Consider the following 14,997-nt stretch of genomic DNA (forward strand, 5'->3'; position numbering starts at 1 on the left):
CACATCGGAATTTTGGGCCCACCGGATCGATCCCAGTTGCCCCCGGGTTCAGGTACTGATCATTTTGGCAGGTTTGGGTGTGGTGGGTGAGTGATGTGGTAGCCATTAAAGGCCGGCAGCCGGAGCCTCACAGAAAGACGTCTGCCATCTTGGCTAGTTGGCCCGCCCTCTTCATGAAGAGTGTCTTAGCCTGAAACCCCAATCTTTACATCAACAGCACAACTAACCGATATTGAAATGATAGTGACTGCCACTCAACTCTTATTACTACACTGTGCTACCATCATTATATTTGACATGTGATAAAAGGTTGCTTAGTCCGCATGGGAGAAAAATTGGTTAACACAGGCATGTTTTATCTGTAACAAAGCCACTTCATTCAACGGCTCCTAGATTAAATAGATTTGTACAAGCAAAGCCATTGACATCAATATAGAATTAGCCTCCTTTGCTGAACTTAAACGGGCATTTTGGGGCTGAACGAGCTGGAGAAAGATTGCCTCACACCCTGTGATTCTGCACATGGGTTTGGGATCTGCACTTCGGCTTTCACAATTTCACACACTGCGTTCTAAAAAAAAGCAGCAGCGAAATTAAGAACTTGCTGACAGGGAGCCTAATTCAATCAAATACAAGCACTGGCAGATTCAACACGTCTCAATTTAAGGCGCTGTTTACTTTAAAGGAAAGCGGGCTGGGATGGGTTAGGGCACAGACAAGATGGGTAACACAGATCCATTGGGAATGGAAGAGGAGCGAACGTCGCATTACAAACTTTGAAGCTGGAGGAACCAGGCTCAAGTGCCAGTGTCAGCTCAACATCCTGTGGTACATAGTTCATAATTGGGGGCAAAGTTAATGCTATATACGTGAAATAATGCAAAACCATGTCCATAAGCCTCAAATCCTCTCACTTTAAAGTCCTAGAAAGAAACTGGTGCCCTCGGCAAACAACTTCTGACATTGGACTTCTGTCTTGAAATGCTCAGCAATGTGACTAGATAAGAACTAGATTTTCAGTTCTGTTTACAGAAACAGATCGGAGCTTGAAGGGAATCCAAACGGAACAGATCATGTGAATTTCTTCAACAAAGAATAGTTGTTCCTGAAACATATGCTACCATGGTTACCAGTGGATTGATATAGTGCTTTGTCACTACTCTTGTGGAGTTCTAAACACTGAGCAAATGGGGAGACAGAATAGCAGAGTGGCAATGGAGTGAGCAAATAGGAAGCCTATGAGCTGGCTAATGCCCACAAAGTATATACAAAATGTCTTGGAGACAGCGCAAGCTAACAAGGGAGCGACCTTCACATTCATCGCCAATGTCTTCATTGAGGACATACGTTAGGTAGACGCTTGCTCGTCTGCATCCAACGTCTCAAAGTATTATTTCGTGGACATTCAAGCCAGCACAGCTCAGTTGGGACTGATTGCTAAAACACCGGTTTGCAGTTTTCCATCTTGTTTGGGAGGCTCGGCTACAATAAGGTTGTGTTTGCAAAGTCCATGCACATCAGACATGATTTATGCTGCAAAACAAAATGATTACTTAACAGTAGGAGTAGTTTTGCATCTTGAAATGTTTCTGGAATCACTTGTGAACAACCCATCTCCGTGAGATGAGACTGTACAACATGGGGAGAGAGGAAAAGAAAATCTAAAGATTGCGACTGCGCACAGAGGAATCTAGCAGCTGTTTGATGGCAAGGTGGGACCTGTAGCCAAATGGTTGACGTAGACGTCCTACAAACACCCACAAATGGACCCGGATTGCATTCCAGACCAGGTAGGATAGGAACCAACCGTAGAGTAACAACTGCAGTGCTCGCACCGGGGGCAGTGCAGGCCTCGCGTTTGTTGGAGCTGTTAGCATTGAAAATGACTGTTTAATTTTTCATTTGTATTTGCAATAATAGACTCCTTATAAGCAAAGTAACCTTTTAATAATTGACTGAAATGCAAAAAGATAGAGCACGTTATGCGGATGATATGAAATAAATTGTAGTTAAGTTTAATACTGTAAAAGTTATGTAAATAGTTTTAAAAATATGAAGGTGATGCTTATTGGGTATGGTAATAGTTGGCTAATTTTTTGCATTTCTAAAAAATTGTTTTAGGTGAATGTTTTTGGCACTATATTAATAGTAATACGTATAACAAGAGTTTGAGCTATTGGCATTGTAATTGACAATGCCTTCTATTTGTATTTTGAAAGCCTGCAAGCGCTGCGTAAACACGTACTTTGTACTTAGTCGTTACATACGAGAAGCAAGGCTAGCAGTATCTGTGCCTCTTTTACTCCCGCCTTGCTTCTTGTAAGCAAGGACTAGAAGTACGCTTGGAGGTTTTAAAACGTATAGATAAAAGGCAATGTCATGTACAGTGCCAATAGCCCAAACTCTTGCAATAGCGAGACCTGTTGCATTGCAAATGCTTGTTATTGCTTGTTTCCAATTGCATGGTTGATACTTTTCTTCTTTAACTGTAGTATTTTGGGGCGGGATCATGGTTGTGAATGCAGCTCACATCAGCAACAATTCTGTTTGATTTTGGATGATTGGCTATTTTTATCTTGAGCCTCCAATGGCGCGTTTGGGAGCCTTACAAATATTTGGGTTGAGGGTGGATGCTGCCACTGCCATTGTTTTGAGCTCTTGTGTTGTGACGGATGCGATTTGTAACCAGGGTTATCAACTAGTGGTCTTGTTGCCCAGCCCACCTCCTTTCCGCAAGCTCGGGGGCCTTAAAGGGATGGCTTACTTCTGGCTTGGTTATTATAGGTTATTATCTGAGTGACTCTGAGTAAGCAATATTTTGCATGACATTCTTATTACAGGTGGGATCTTTTATCTGGTTTCTGGGGATGTTAAGAACCAGGAGAGGAGTCCCATAGTGGGCTCACCGAAAATTGTGATTCGGGCTGGTTAAAATGAGCATGTCTACTTTAGCGTAATCTGTATGGGGAGCATTAATATTTGCCAAGAGCTGTAACTTGTTGATTCATGAAGTAATTGTTAGTCATTAATGTTTTGCAAAATATGTTCTTGTTAAAAACTAGGTGACAGATGTTTATCTCCAACAAAATAATTCTTCCTCAGGTCAGGCTGGTTGTTCCTTGGGGCTCCACGCGGAACTTCAAGGGTCCCTTTCTTAAGTTAGTGATGCAAACTTATAAGAAATAAACACTGCTTGATAGACTCTAAAAGTGCAAAGAGCGAGCCAAACCAGGTAAACCGCATCTCAAAGCACCTAAACACACGTTTTTGCATTCACGTTTAACAGCCGCAAGTAGACTCCGGCTGCCAGGCAGGTGGATGACAAACAGGCATCTCCAAGAGCGGCCCCTCTGCTATCGCAGCTCGATGAAGTGAAACTTGCTTCCCACCCCTCTGACTCCTTACTTCTGAGTGAGACTGACCTCTCCCCAGCCCTACCCGCCCATTTACACCAAATTCCATTGGTGGCATATGGGTGTTTGGATTTATACCGATGCACTGAGATGTAAGCTTCTGTGGCTGACAAGTAGGCCTGTCTTCGCACGTGTGACGCACGGCACAGACAGGTGCTGGATTAAAGAGACACAAGGTGGAATCTGGGCTACGCCGTCTTGGTATTCGCCCCCCTATATTCGAAACACTGACGGGCCGCATGTTTCTAAATGAAACATTTGGCTCTGGCGCCTATTGTTGAACAAATTAAGCACGGCGTACTGCGGGACATCCAGCCAGTCCATACAGACAATGGGAAGTGTGAAACTGGAAGACCCTGAAAGTAAATGTATATTAAATAAAAAGTCAAAGTAGATTTTCGAAGTAAGGCACCCTAAAGGCCAACTGGCGGCCTGAATTGCTGCTAGTTCTAGTTGTATCGTATCTTGTAATTTTGAACGGAGCGAAAGATGGTCTAAAGGAGTCTAATGTCATTTTTTTATATTAACGGTAACTATACACGTGTTACGTTGCTGTAACTGTTTCACGTTTACCACGTAGCAGTTACTGCCTCATGCACATAATGAGTGTTGATGTTACTACCTCACATAACAAGAGGGCGGTTGTTACTGCCTCGCATGCAGAGCGGGCGGTTGTTACTGCCTCGCATGCAGAGCGGGCGGTTGTTACTGCCTCGCATGCAGAGCGGGCGGTTGTTACTGCCTCGCATGCAGAGCGGGCGGTTGTTACTGCCTCGCATGCAGAGCGGGCGGTTGTTACTGCCTCGCATGCCGAGGGGGCGGTTGTTACTGCCTCGCATGCCGAGGGGGCGGTTGTTACTGCCTCGCATGCCGAGGGGGCGGTTGTTACTGCCTCGCATGCCGAGGGGGCGGTTGTTACTGCCTCGCATGCCGAGGGGGCGGTTGTTACTGCCTCGCATGCCATGGGGCCGGTTGTTACTGCCTCGCATGCCATGGGGCCAGTTGTTACTGCCTCGCATGCCATGGGGCCGGTTGTTACTGCCTCGCATGCCGAGGGGGCGGTTGTTACTGCCTCGCATGCAGAGACTGTTAGGGCATCACAAGTAGAGCGGGTGGATGCTACTGCCTCACATGCGAGAGGGTGGTTATGACTGCCTCAAATGCGAGAGGGTGGTTATGACTGCCTCACATGACAGTGTTGGTGTTAGTGCATCACAACAGGAAGGTGGCTATTACATGAGAGCATTGCTGTTAATGCCTCGTATGCAGAGGGAGCTGTTGCGGCCTCACATGAGAACATTGTCCTTGGCGCATCACAAGCGGAGAATGGTTGTCACTGCCTCACATGACGAGCGCATTGCTGTTAATGCCTCACATGTAGATGGAGCTATAACTGCTTCATGTGACGAGGGCGTTGCTGTTAGTGCCTCACATGCACAGTATGGATGATGGTGCCGTGCATGACGAGGGTGTTTGAAAGTTCCTCACATACAGAGAGGGTAGATGTTACTGTCTCACATGCCGAGGGCATTGCTATTAGTCCATCACATGCAGAGAGGGTGGATGTTGGTGCCTCACATGACCAGGGCGTCGCTGTTAGTTCCTCACATGCAGGGAGGGTGGATGTTACTCCCTCACATGACGAGGGCGTTGCTATTAGTTCCTCACTTGCTGGGAGGGTGGGTGTTACTGCCTCCAGGGATGCCAGAGACGCCACCTCAGCCTCACAGCAATATGCTGCTAAAGCACAGCGGCTGACCGATGGGCCTCTGTTCAAGCCTGGCCTGCTCTGGGCCGGCGGTGAAGCGTGACATGCTGAAGGTCCAGTGAGGCTTGTGCTTAGAAAGGCCTCCCCTGCTGGATGCGACTGCTGTGCCTTCGCGCAGCATTAAGGTCTTTGTTACACCAGGGCAAGCAGCCTCATGGTAGGAGCCATGTGCGCTGCGAGCTTCACATCACACGGAGAAACACACGGCCCCTGGTAGGAAAGGAACCAACCGCAGAGTAACAACTGCAGTGCTCGCACCGGGGGCAGTGCAGGCCTGAACCCTAGCACCCTAGAACCTCGAACGGCGCATAAGGGCACACATTGGCGTCTCTCAGAAGGACACATAATGATGTCCCTCCAAACCCCACCTCACCCAGTAGCCCATCCCATTCATCATTTTTCTGCATTAATAGACCTCACCTCTTCACTTACCATGAAACGGCCTGTAGTGCCCCCTCCCCCTTTCACCACATGGAGGCTGCTTGCAAAACAAGAAGGGGGAGGGGAGGAAGTACATCTAAAACCAGTGGTGCGCGCGCACCACAGAGGAGCGGGAATCAAAACTAGTGGTGCGTGCGCACCACAGAGGAGCACGGGTGAGGGAGCCTGTTGTCTGTGCCGCTCCTGCTGCGCGTAATAGACACCGATGGGAATGGGCGGAGCAAAGGTGGGACATGCGCCCACCTTTGCCCAATTGCGTGTTGTCGTTTTTTTTTTTTTTTTTTTAAACACGCTAAAGCCAACTGCAGCCTCGGAAGCGAATCCACACACACGAGCGTGTGGTCAGCTTTCAGAACCCCCTACATGAGGTCTGCGCCCTGCAACGCTAGGTGTGAGACCTAAAATGCGCTGAGACATAGCCAGTTGCACAGTAGCAATGTTGCTGGGTAACATGGCTAAAAAACATTGACTAAGCCAAATAGCATGCAAGAGCTATTTGCTTTGTCGTAGCAATTTTTTTATCTTTACTTCAGCCATATTTCACAGCGGCAGCGCCGCTGTGCAGCATGGCTTAAAAAACACGGACCAAGCCAATTTCTCGGATATGTGCGACCTATTTGCTTTGCCAGGGCCGGTTTGGTAAGGAACACGCTCGTATTCTTCAAAATTGTATTTGCAAACTGGAGGGCTGATTATTAAACGTTCTTGCCTGTTTTTGTTAGTTGACTTTAATAGCTGTTGAATTCTATCATATTGCAGGTTCTGTTACTTATATGTAGTTGCTTGTTTTTATTACAGCGCAGAGGGCAGCCACGTTTCTGGCCAAAGCAATGGACGGGATCCCCAAGCTCTTGCCAAGGCTGTGCAGATTCACCACGACACCCAGCACACAATGTATTTTGCTTAAGCACTAGTGACCCAACAAAGGCACACCGCCCACCCTGCAGTCCTGAGAATATCGATATGAAAATCTACTGCTCAAATATGGGCCAAGTTGATATTGGACTGTGTCTAAACCAGCAAACTCATGGACCGTCGCACTGAAAGTACGTCACACTTTTTTCTGCACAGAGTTGAGCCATTTTGTGTTGTGATTTTGTTTTAAGTACTTAAGTTCTCAAGCTTTGAACTGACTTTTTACCTCAAAGGCAAAGGCCGACCATCCTGGATAACTGCAATTTAAAAGGACTCGGATTTGTTTTTTTAATTTTTAATATATTGATATGTTTTACCAGCTCCTCCACCTCACCGTCTTGAACAAATTCTGTCACGTTGGGGCACGGACTTTTTGATGCAAATTTTCGACTTCTACTGTAAATATTTTAATGATTGTTTTAACTTTGGCAGTGTTGGCAATTCGTCAGGTTTTACCAGTGTCATGTGGTCTCAACAGACATGTACTGGTGCAAATACAATTTGCAAAAGCAATTATTGCACTATGAGATGGATTCAAATAAGATTTTTCTTTCTGTGGAATATGTAAAGAGCAGCTTGCTAAGGAACTTTTCTAATTGAACGATACTGCTTACAGGAAGTATATCTGCCGTAGTTTGGACAACATCCGTTCTTCTCTGCTTGAAGACTTGGCTGCCAAATTGAACTTCCTGTTCACCCACAAAACGCCCATCTTATGCTGCTGTGTAGCCCTAGCAATCTCCAGTTCACCGTGTTTGCAATAACTCTTGCACATCAAGATAAAGTGGTTTTATTTGTGTTTTTTTTTTGTGGGACTAAGTTTAAATCCGATTTCAGCCAAATCTTTTCTGATTACCATATGGCAATGCCAGTAACTCGGAACCCAGGGCTGTCTTAATGATTCTTGCAAATTATTGTAGAAGCTTACAGCTACTGATATAGTGCTTAGAAACTTGTCCTGAGTTTTCAGTATATTTTGTTTTTCATCAAAGTAGCCAGGGAACTTGAACCAGCATTTGTTACATAACTCCCTGGGCAACATTGTACTCAATCATGTGGTAATGGCATTATTCGCATACAGGCTGCTTCCTCCCTGCTACATCACCACAAATCCTCTTCTGCACTTTTGTGGTTCTAGGCGTTCAAGCTTATTGGTATACAAGTAGCGTACAGGCAATATTGGATGAGCTGAGTGCTCTGCTCTTTAACGCTGGAGACGGCCTTTAATGGCCGCTATAGCCTGCATCGGCTGGCTAGAAGGCTGTAGTAGATCCGATGTTTGACAAAGGGTAGTGCATTCAATCAGTCCTTCTAGAGGTCTTTTTCATTTTTGATGTATGTGTAAAGGAGTTTGTATATAGTTAAAGGTTTACATTTCTAAAGAATTATGATGTAGTTGCTGTTAAATATTTTAACATGTACAATTGGAAATAAACTTTCTAGAGCAGAGTGTTCAAAAACACATCACATCTTTGTAGAGGCTAAAATGGCTGGCGCCCAGTTTGTTTAGCAAACACATTAATTTTATCTAACTTCATATAAAGCAAATGTCTGGCTTTTGTAGCGGGTGGTCTGAGACAATTTGCTACTTTTGGGCCTTATTGCTGCTTAAATTTGTTCAGGGAGGGATGCAAAGGGAAGACTTATAAAGTGAAAACTTTGCCTGCTGACCCATAGAGTGGGGAGGGCGGGAAGGTCAGGTGAGGGAAAAGCTTGCAGCACTCGTGATGAAATAATTTATTGCAATTTCAGTGCACCTTTCTTTTTAGTGTTTTTTTTTTTTTTGTTTTTTTTTAGGTCTGGGGTTATTCCTAGACTGGGAGAAGCTTGCTGCATAGACTACAAATCTCAATACGTTAGAGCTGGGTAATACAATGTGAATTACCCTTAGGCTGGCAAATTGTGCCAAGACCTTGCATGCATGCGTCTCCCTGGTTGGAAGACCTCATTCTGTGCAGTTTATGGAGCATCTAGTTAACAGTAATGTTTTCAGAATTTTTGTTTTAGGAATTTTATCTTTTGGGAAAGCCAAAATGAGTAAGATTTAAAATGTTTATTTAAGATTTTTTTTTAAGATAAGGGGGTCTTACATTGGTTATTTATCTTTGTATTACTAAATTTCATGTTCTATCAATATTATTGTGAATTTGTACGGACATGGTCTATTTTTAAATATTGTTTTCAGCGTGAAACTATCTGAACACCCGTCCTCTACGCCATAGGAGTCTGGGTGGTGGTCTTGCATGTGTCAATCAGTGGGATGATGTGCATTTTGTAGCTTTTAGTGGATTTATTTTAAATAAATCCTGTCTGGTGATTCGGTTTTGTGGTGTATTCTCTATGTAGCATTTTAAGTCCCTAATACAGGAGATGTTCTAGCTGGGGCAAATGTTTCTGACCTCCTCTTGAAACTCACAACAAGTACTTTGGTTTAACCAGTTCTGCTAAATGGTCTTTTAATAAAAGTTTAAAAATTTCAATAACGTATATTATGAAAATGTTTTGAGTGTGGGAGATGGCTAAATGATAGTGGTTCATCAAAGTTTGAGGCGGTGAAAAATTCTCTTAATTTTTTAATTTTTTTTGTAAAGTATTGCAACATTGAGTATATCCAAAGGAGCATATAAATAAAAATGAGTTTTTCCACAACCTCAAATCTTCCTGAGGGTAGAGGTGACTCTGCTCCAAGCCAGATGCAGTATTAATACCTGATCTCTCCACTTTGCTACCCAATGTGTATAGATGTGATTGTTCCAGTGCCCAAGGCATGTGGCAGCACCCCTTTCATTTTTCGAAAGCGGAGTCAAAGGGCACTGTATCTGTACTTCTAACTTTGGGGGGAGGGGCCTCTGTTGTTCTTGGTCACACTTACAGGGAAAATCTTGTGAAACACCAGTAAAGATTCACATGCTATTTTGAAATGTTGGTGACCTTTCTGTAGTGAGCAATTGATGCATCTGTGGTCAGATCATAGTACAATATTTTGCATTTGTTCATTCAACATTCAATGTATTTCTTTTGTTTCTGGATTTTTGCTAGAGTTGTAATGTTTTCATTTTTTATTGAACTTGACTTGGATGTATGTTTATAGCAATACGAGGTACAACTTTCTATTCCCATCCCCTTTCTGTGTATAAAGTCAAACATAGCAGCTTCACGTTGCTAAGGTAAAATGCTGGCTGTATAAAGTTTTTTTTCTATTTTGTTTTTTAGCCTGCAGGGATATTTTGTGTTTGTCTTAAAAATAAAAAATATAATGACTTTCCTATGTTAAATTGTCTGTTTTCAACTTATTTCGTAGTGTCTGTTAACAGTATGGCTGAGTGTTTTTACCATGGATTGAATTGCTCATGCTGTCCTTCATCCATTATAGTGGATGGCACTTTAACTTGGTTCCGGTTCACTACCTTGGTTAACATCTTTGTTTTATTATTTTGTCATTTTAAAGCTAGTTTTACAGCATGGATCTTTTTATTGGGTCCCGAATTGTCCCTTGTAGCTTTTCTGATTGCCATCACATCTAGCAGAGGAGGGATGGCAGGACTTGGAGATGCACTTCCCTGAAAAAGCAGTGGACACATACTTCTAGAGTCTAGACCTTCACTCCCTTCAACATCATGGTGTGCAACACCCAGGTTGAAAGGGCAGAAGACACAGGTGGGTACAATTGGAGGAGGAACGGGCAGAATGGTTTTCTTCAAGACACTGCCATCCCAGAGGAAAAGGTTATCCCTTCCTATGCTTCATAACCTCCTAGATCAGGTTGAGAGGCCTGCAGGCAGCATCAGCCAAGGCAGTAAATCAAATGGTAGAGAAGTATAAACTCTCTAGGACCCAGCCTACATCCAGGGCAACGTGGGGGCAGATTTCTCATTCATCACCACAGCACACAAATGAGCCAGTGCACCCATACAGGAAGAGTTCAAAGATGGAGATAGCGGAGAATAAACAGAGAAGCCAGTTGCCACCCAGTGGATAATTTCCAACTCTCATGTACTGAACAAATGGTATGGGCACCAGTAATGAGAGGAGAGGGTGAAATGCATACTACATCTCCCAGAGCAGTAAAATGAGAAAAAGGCGGCCATTCAGGAGGACAAGACTGTCTAATACTTGCTTAAAATTTGCACTGGTGGTGCCAGATAACAGCTAGTAGACAAATGTGTGCAGGCACCACCTTAAGAAGACCTGCTTGGCTGGAGTTGTCCGTGTTCAATCCAGGAGTACAGATGGTAGTAATGAACAGTTCAAGGCATGTGTGCTGTAGATACACATGCTTTGCATACTCCTGCCATCTAGTGTTGGGTCCGGATGTTTGAAAGTTGTTTTCCTTCGAAGTCTTTTCCAGTCACGAGGTAAGGTGACTTCCTTTTTCTGGTAGTGCGCATGGGCATCAACTCAGTTATTCTATTTTCTTGCCATCTGGTTCGGGTGTTTTGCGGCGCTCCGGTTCAACACCGTTCTTCGGGATACTTTTGGTGCACAACACACTGTACCATTGCCAGTATGGTTTCGTATGCATTTCACTATTCTCCACGTGTCGAGAAAAAGGAAAATGCCATTTTCATTATAGAAGAACTCATTGGCAGCCTTCAGGCCCAGCCGCGTCGGGCGACTTGCATTACGTTTCGTAGTATCCAGTCTTCTGCCAATGGAATGGACTCCATTTCAATTTTGTCCTTAGTGCCACTCCAAGTACCCGCGCACCAACCTGCATAAAGTCTGCAGCTTGTGCCTCTCACCAGAGCACAAGGAAGAAGATTGTGATGCTTGTAAATTGTTACGGCCGAAAGCCTATGCCGGACAATCTGGCTGGACAAAGTGACATGCAGAGGCAGAAAATCAAACACACCCCGGATATCTTAAGGGAAGATGCTGAGTGCTAAGAAATAGAGGAGTCCGCAGCGCAAGAGTAGGCCTTCTCTATCCAAGAATCCAAACTAGAAATCGAGCTGAAGTCCGAAGACGTTCCTGTGGGACAGGGTTCCATGAGTAACAAAGCCCCTTTGCCCCTCAAGATTTTCTTCCACCAAACATAAGGCATGGCCACCACTACCTTCTGGCCATGGTCTGCACGAAACACTGCTTCCAACGCCCTGCTATCTGGTTTGGCACCGAAGCAGTCAGTCAAGCCTTCCGGCTCAGCCCAAAAAAAACTTCCCTCAACACCGAAATCTTCAGCTCCAAAGGAGAAAGGACAAATACAGCCCACTTTAAAAATGTCAACACCAAAAGAAAAAGATGCACATCATAAGAGTTGGGAATCGATCCTAGAGATTATGCAAGAAAAGCTGGATCCTAAGCAGAAAAAGATTTACATTAATCCAGACACTGGACACATATTAGCTAAACATGTTACACCTTCTAAAAGGAAAATTCCTTCTGAGGACTTAAGTTACAAAATCCTTCAGAAGGACATAGCTACAAGCCCTATTGACCCTGTTAATCAGGGCTCCCCACGATCACCATCATCACCACCACCAGACTCAAACACTTTAGATATCACACCGGAGAGTTCACCACATACACAGCCTGATGTTGATTACACAGGTGATGATATTCAACCACCTATAGATCCATGGAATGATGTCAGGACTGTGAGAACTAATGGCAGAAAGAAGCAGTCTGTAAGCGCATTTTGACAAGGTTGGGCAGATATAACAAAAAGAAATGCAGAGCAGTTAAAATCAAATCACACGCAGACACTAAGATGGCAGCTAAAGATCTAATAAGGAATAGTCAGGTTAGCCCACTAGTGTTTGAGCCCAATCATAAGGAAGCATGTGGAACGCCCGATGTGTGGCGCACTTCACCTGAGTCATGAGGATAAGGTGTCAAAGTGAGAAGCGCCAAGAGAAATAGTACAGGAAAATCTTCGCCGCGTTTTTCAAAATTAGTTCTTCGCGGAGTTAGAAACACGGAAGTTGCTGAGAATTTCAAGTAAGACTGTTCCAGTTATTTTTGCACAAGAGCATGCACAGTAATTTCTCTGAGGTGGCAGGAGAGCGGAGAATGCGCATTTAAAGTAAAGGGTAGTGTTCGGAAGGGGAGCTTGCACCTGACTGTAGCTTGCAGCTCAAAATAGAATAAGTCAGCGCAGGTCCAAAAGATATCGTAGCTAATGAAAGTGCACAGTGCTCAATTAAAAAATGAAGAAACCAAAGAATAATTAAAGTTCGAGTCAGGCAACAGGAAAACCTTCAGCAGACACCGACTTCACATAAGTTATTTTTAGCAGTGCTGTTAACTGCAGTTTATATATTTTAACCCCTAGTCTGCGGCGGCTATTCCGCCGCAGTGCTAAGGGGGAGGGGGCCGCGCGGCGCTCCCGTGCTCATGACTGAACCGCTCCGTCACGAGCCTCGGGTGGGCTGTGCTTGTGATGGAATGGTTCCGTCACGGCCCTGCCCGCCCAATAGAACCCTCAGCGCAGGTGCGGAATTCGCGCGGCGAGCGGGCCGTGACGGAACCGTTCCGTCACCAGCACAGCCCACCCGAGGCTTGTGACGGAACGGTTCCGTCACAAGCACACAAGGGGTTAATAAAAGGAAAAGCTTAGAAAAAACAAAAACACACAAATAATTGTTTAATTCGAACCAGGTGATGAGAATACTAACCAGTAACAGAATCCACTTAGAAGCAGCAGCTGTGACAGAAATAGGTGAGGAACCTGTGGGAGACAAAAAAATATAAATGAGAACATATAATATCAATTGGAATTAACCTGTTAAAATCCTTAGTTACAGCATACAGAACAGAAGAACATACCAGCAGAAAGAAAAGAGGAGCATAGGTCACACCAAGGCAAGGTAGAAGATTAGGATAAAAGTTAAATATAGGAACACAAGAGGAGTAGAAGTGAGAGTAATAACGTGTACTACTTGTTACAGTGAAAATTCCATCAGTAGCCAGAGAGGAAGAAAATAAGAAAGAACAGAGCAAAGACGCCTGAAGCAGTAAAAGAATATTCAGACGCAGTGTGGCTGTCTCTTCTCTGTCCACTACGTTTAACTACCGTGTGGCTGGGGAGTTCTTTGAGGGAGTTGGGAACTTGCGGCATTCTGCTCCTGTGTGAATTGAAGAGCATCTTCTGACAAATAGCTAACCTTGATCCTCCAATGAATAATGATCCTGGCTTGTACCTAAGCTTGCGGGTTTTAGGTTTAAACCTATAATAACTGGAAAGAAACACTGAAAGGAAAATAGCCATCACCAGTGTAAACATATAAACACTGAAAAAACACCTTCACAAACTAAGTGCCATTCAAAGAAAGGAAAAGATTAATCATTTTAATTTCTTCCTTAAGGGGCCAATACAATGTAACTTTGTTATACAAGGCAGCAGCAAAAAATACTGGGCTAACATTATTCTGCTTGAGTTTTGTTGATTAGGAATGTCACTAAAATATTTCTTATTCCTTATGTTTTTTGTGGTTTTTGGTCTAAAGATGCAGTGTTTAGAAGCATGTTTTAGGTCTTATTTAGTTATTTTATAAACTGTAGAGGACTAGGAAATATCAATCATATGATATTTTGGCTGCATTTGATTTCACTGATAGGTAAAATAGCTGGTTTCATAATCTATCCCAATATGTACCATCACATTTACCCACAGGCAGAGAATGGGTGAAATCCTTTGACACATCAACCCCTTTTCTAGCGAGTCAGTAATGATTGTAGGTGAATTGCCAAGCACCCCAGGTTTTAAACTTTCAATGCAAGGTGTAGTGACCGGTATATGTGAAGTGTGGTCACCAAGCATCTGAGATAGTGGTGAAAATATTACACCAGATATGTGGTAAACATGGAATGCAGTGTCACTTGGAATTCTGCTGCAAAATGTTCCTACCAAGTTCAATCAAGATTGGAGTGGTATTGTTTGTATTTGCAGTAATTCAGCTACAAATATGAAAAAGATGTACCAAAATCGATACCTGAGCTGAAGTGCTTCCCTATAATAGATCCTTGTCCCTTGCTAGATGGTATGATGAAAGCATCTTTACAATCTTCAGAGTTAATGAACTATGCTATTGACTTTGTATTCCATTCTGGCGCACTGTTTTATTATGCCTAGGAACTAAAATGCAAATATTTCTCATTTTGTACTTTGTATGGCATCAAATAAAGTCATCTTAACTCTGTAATTTAGCCTGTGGTTCTCCGTCCTAAAGGCTGTGAATACTATATTGTCCATGTGGCGACCGTTTACAGAATCTCTGCTTGGTAATGATGCCAAAGGCAAGAAATGTGATCTTTGGTCACATATTGATAGTGATGTGGAAAATACAGTCTACTGCATTTAGGTTTTTTCAGGAAAACGTGACTGCTGTAGAGGATATAATCAAAATACTAGAGTCTGAAAACACCCTTGTCTACCAAGTGTTCAATGTAATTGGAATATATGTGTAACATCTCCTTGAGAGTAGGATGGGCGACACTTTAAGTGACTTTGGCATTGCA

At 43.6% G+C, this 14,997-nt stretch overlaps 1 protein-coding gene across 4 annotated transcripts in view; it reads left to right on the top strand.

Annotated features, from left to right (window-relative positions):
- Positions 1-9,812, top strand: part of AGO4 (argonaute RISC component 4) — a 601,932-nt gene extending 592,120 nt beyond the window's left edge. For 3 of the 4 annotated variants that reach the window (XM_078681164.1, XM_078681161.1, XM_078681163.1), the window contains exon 18: positions 6,421-9,812. In XM_078681164.1, the coding sequence (XP_078537290.1) occupies positions 6,421-6,529 (109 nt within the window). In that variant the 3' untranslated portion in view covers positions 6,530-9,812. The remainder of the gene's footprint in view (positions 1-6,420) is intronic. The other variant, XM_078681162.1, reaches the window with a different exon arrangement.
- Positions 9,813-14,997: the final 5,185 nt, after the last annotated feature.

This window comes from Lissotriton helveticus, chromosome 3_1, assembly GCF_964261635.1.
Source record: "Lissotriton helveticus chromosome 3_1, aLisHel1.1, whole genome shotgun sequence".
NCBI lineage: Eukaryota > Metazoa > Chordata > Amphibia > Caudata > Salamandridae > Lissotriton > Lissotriton helveticus.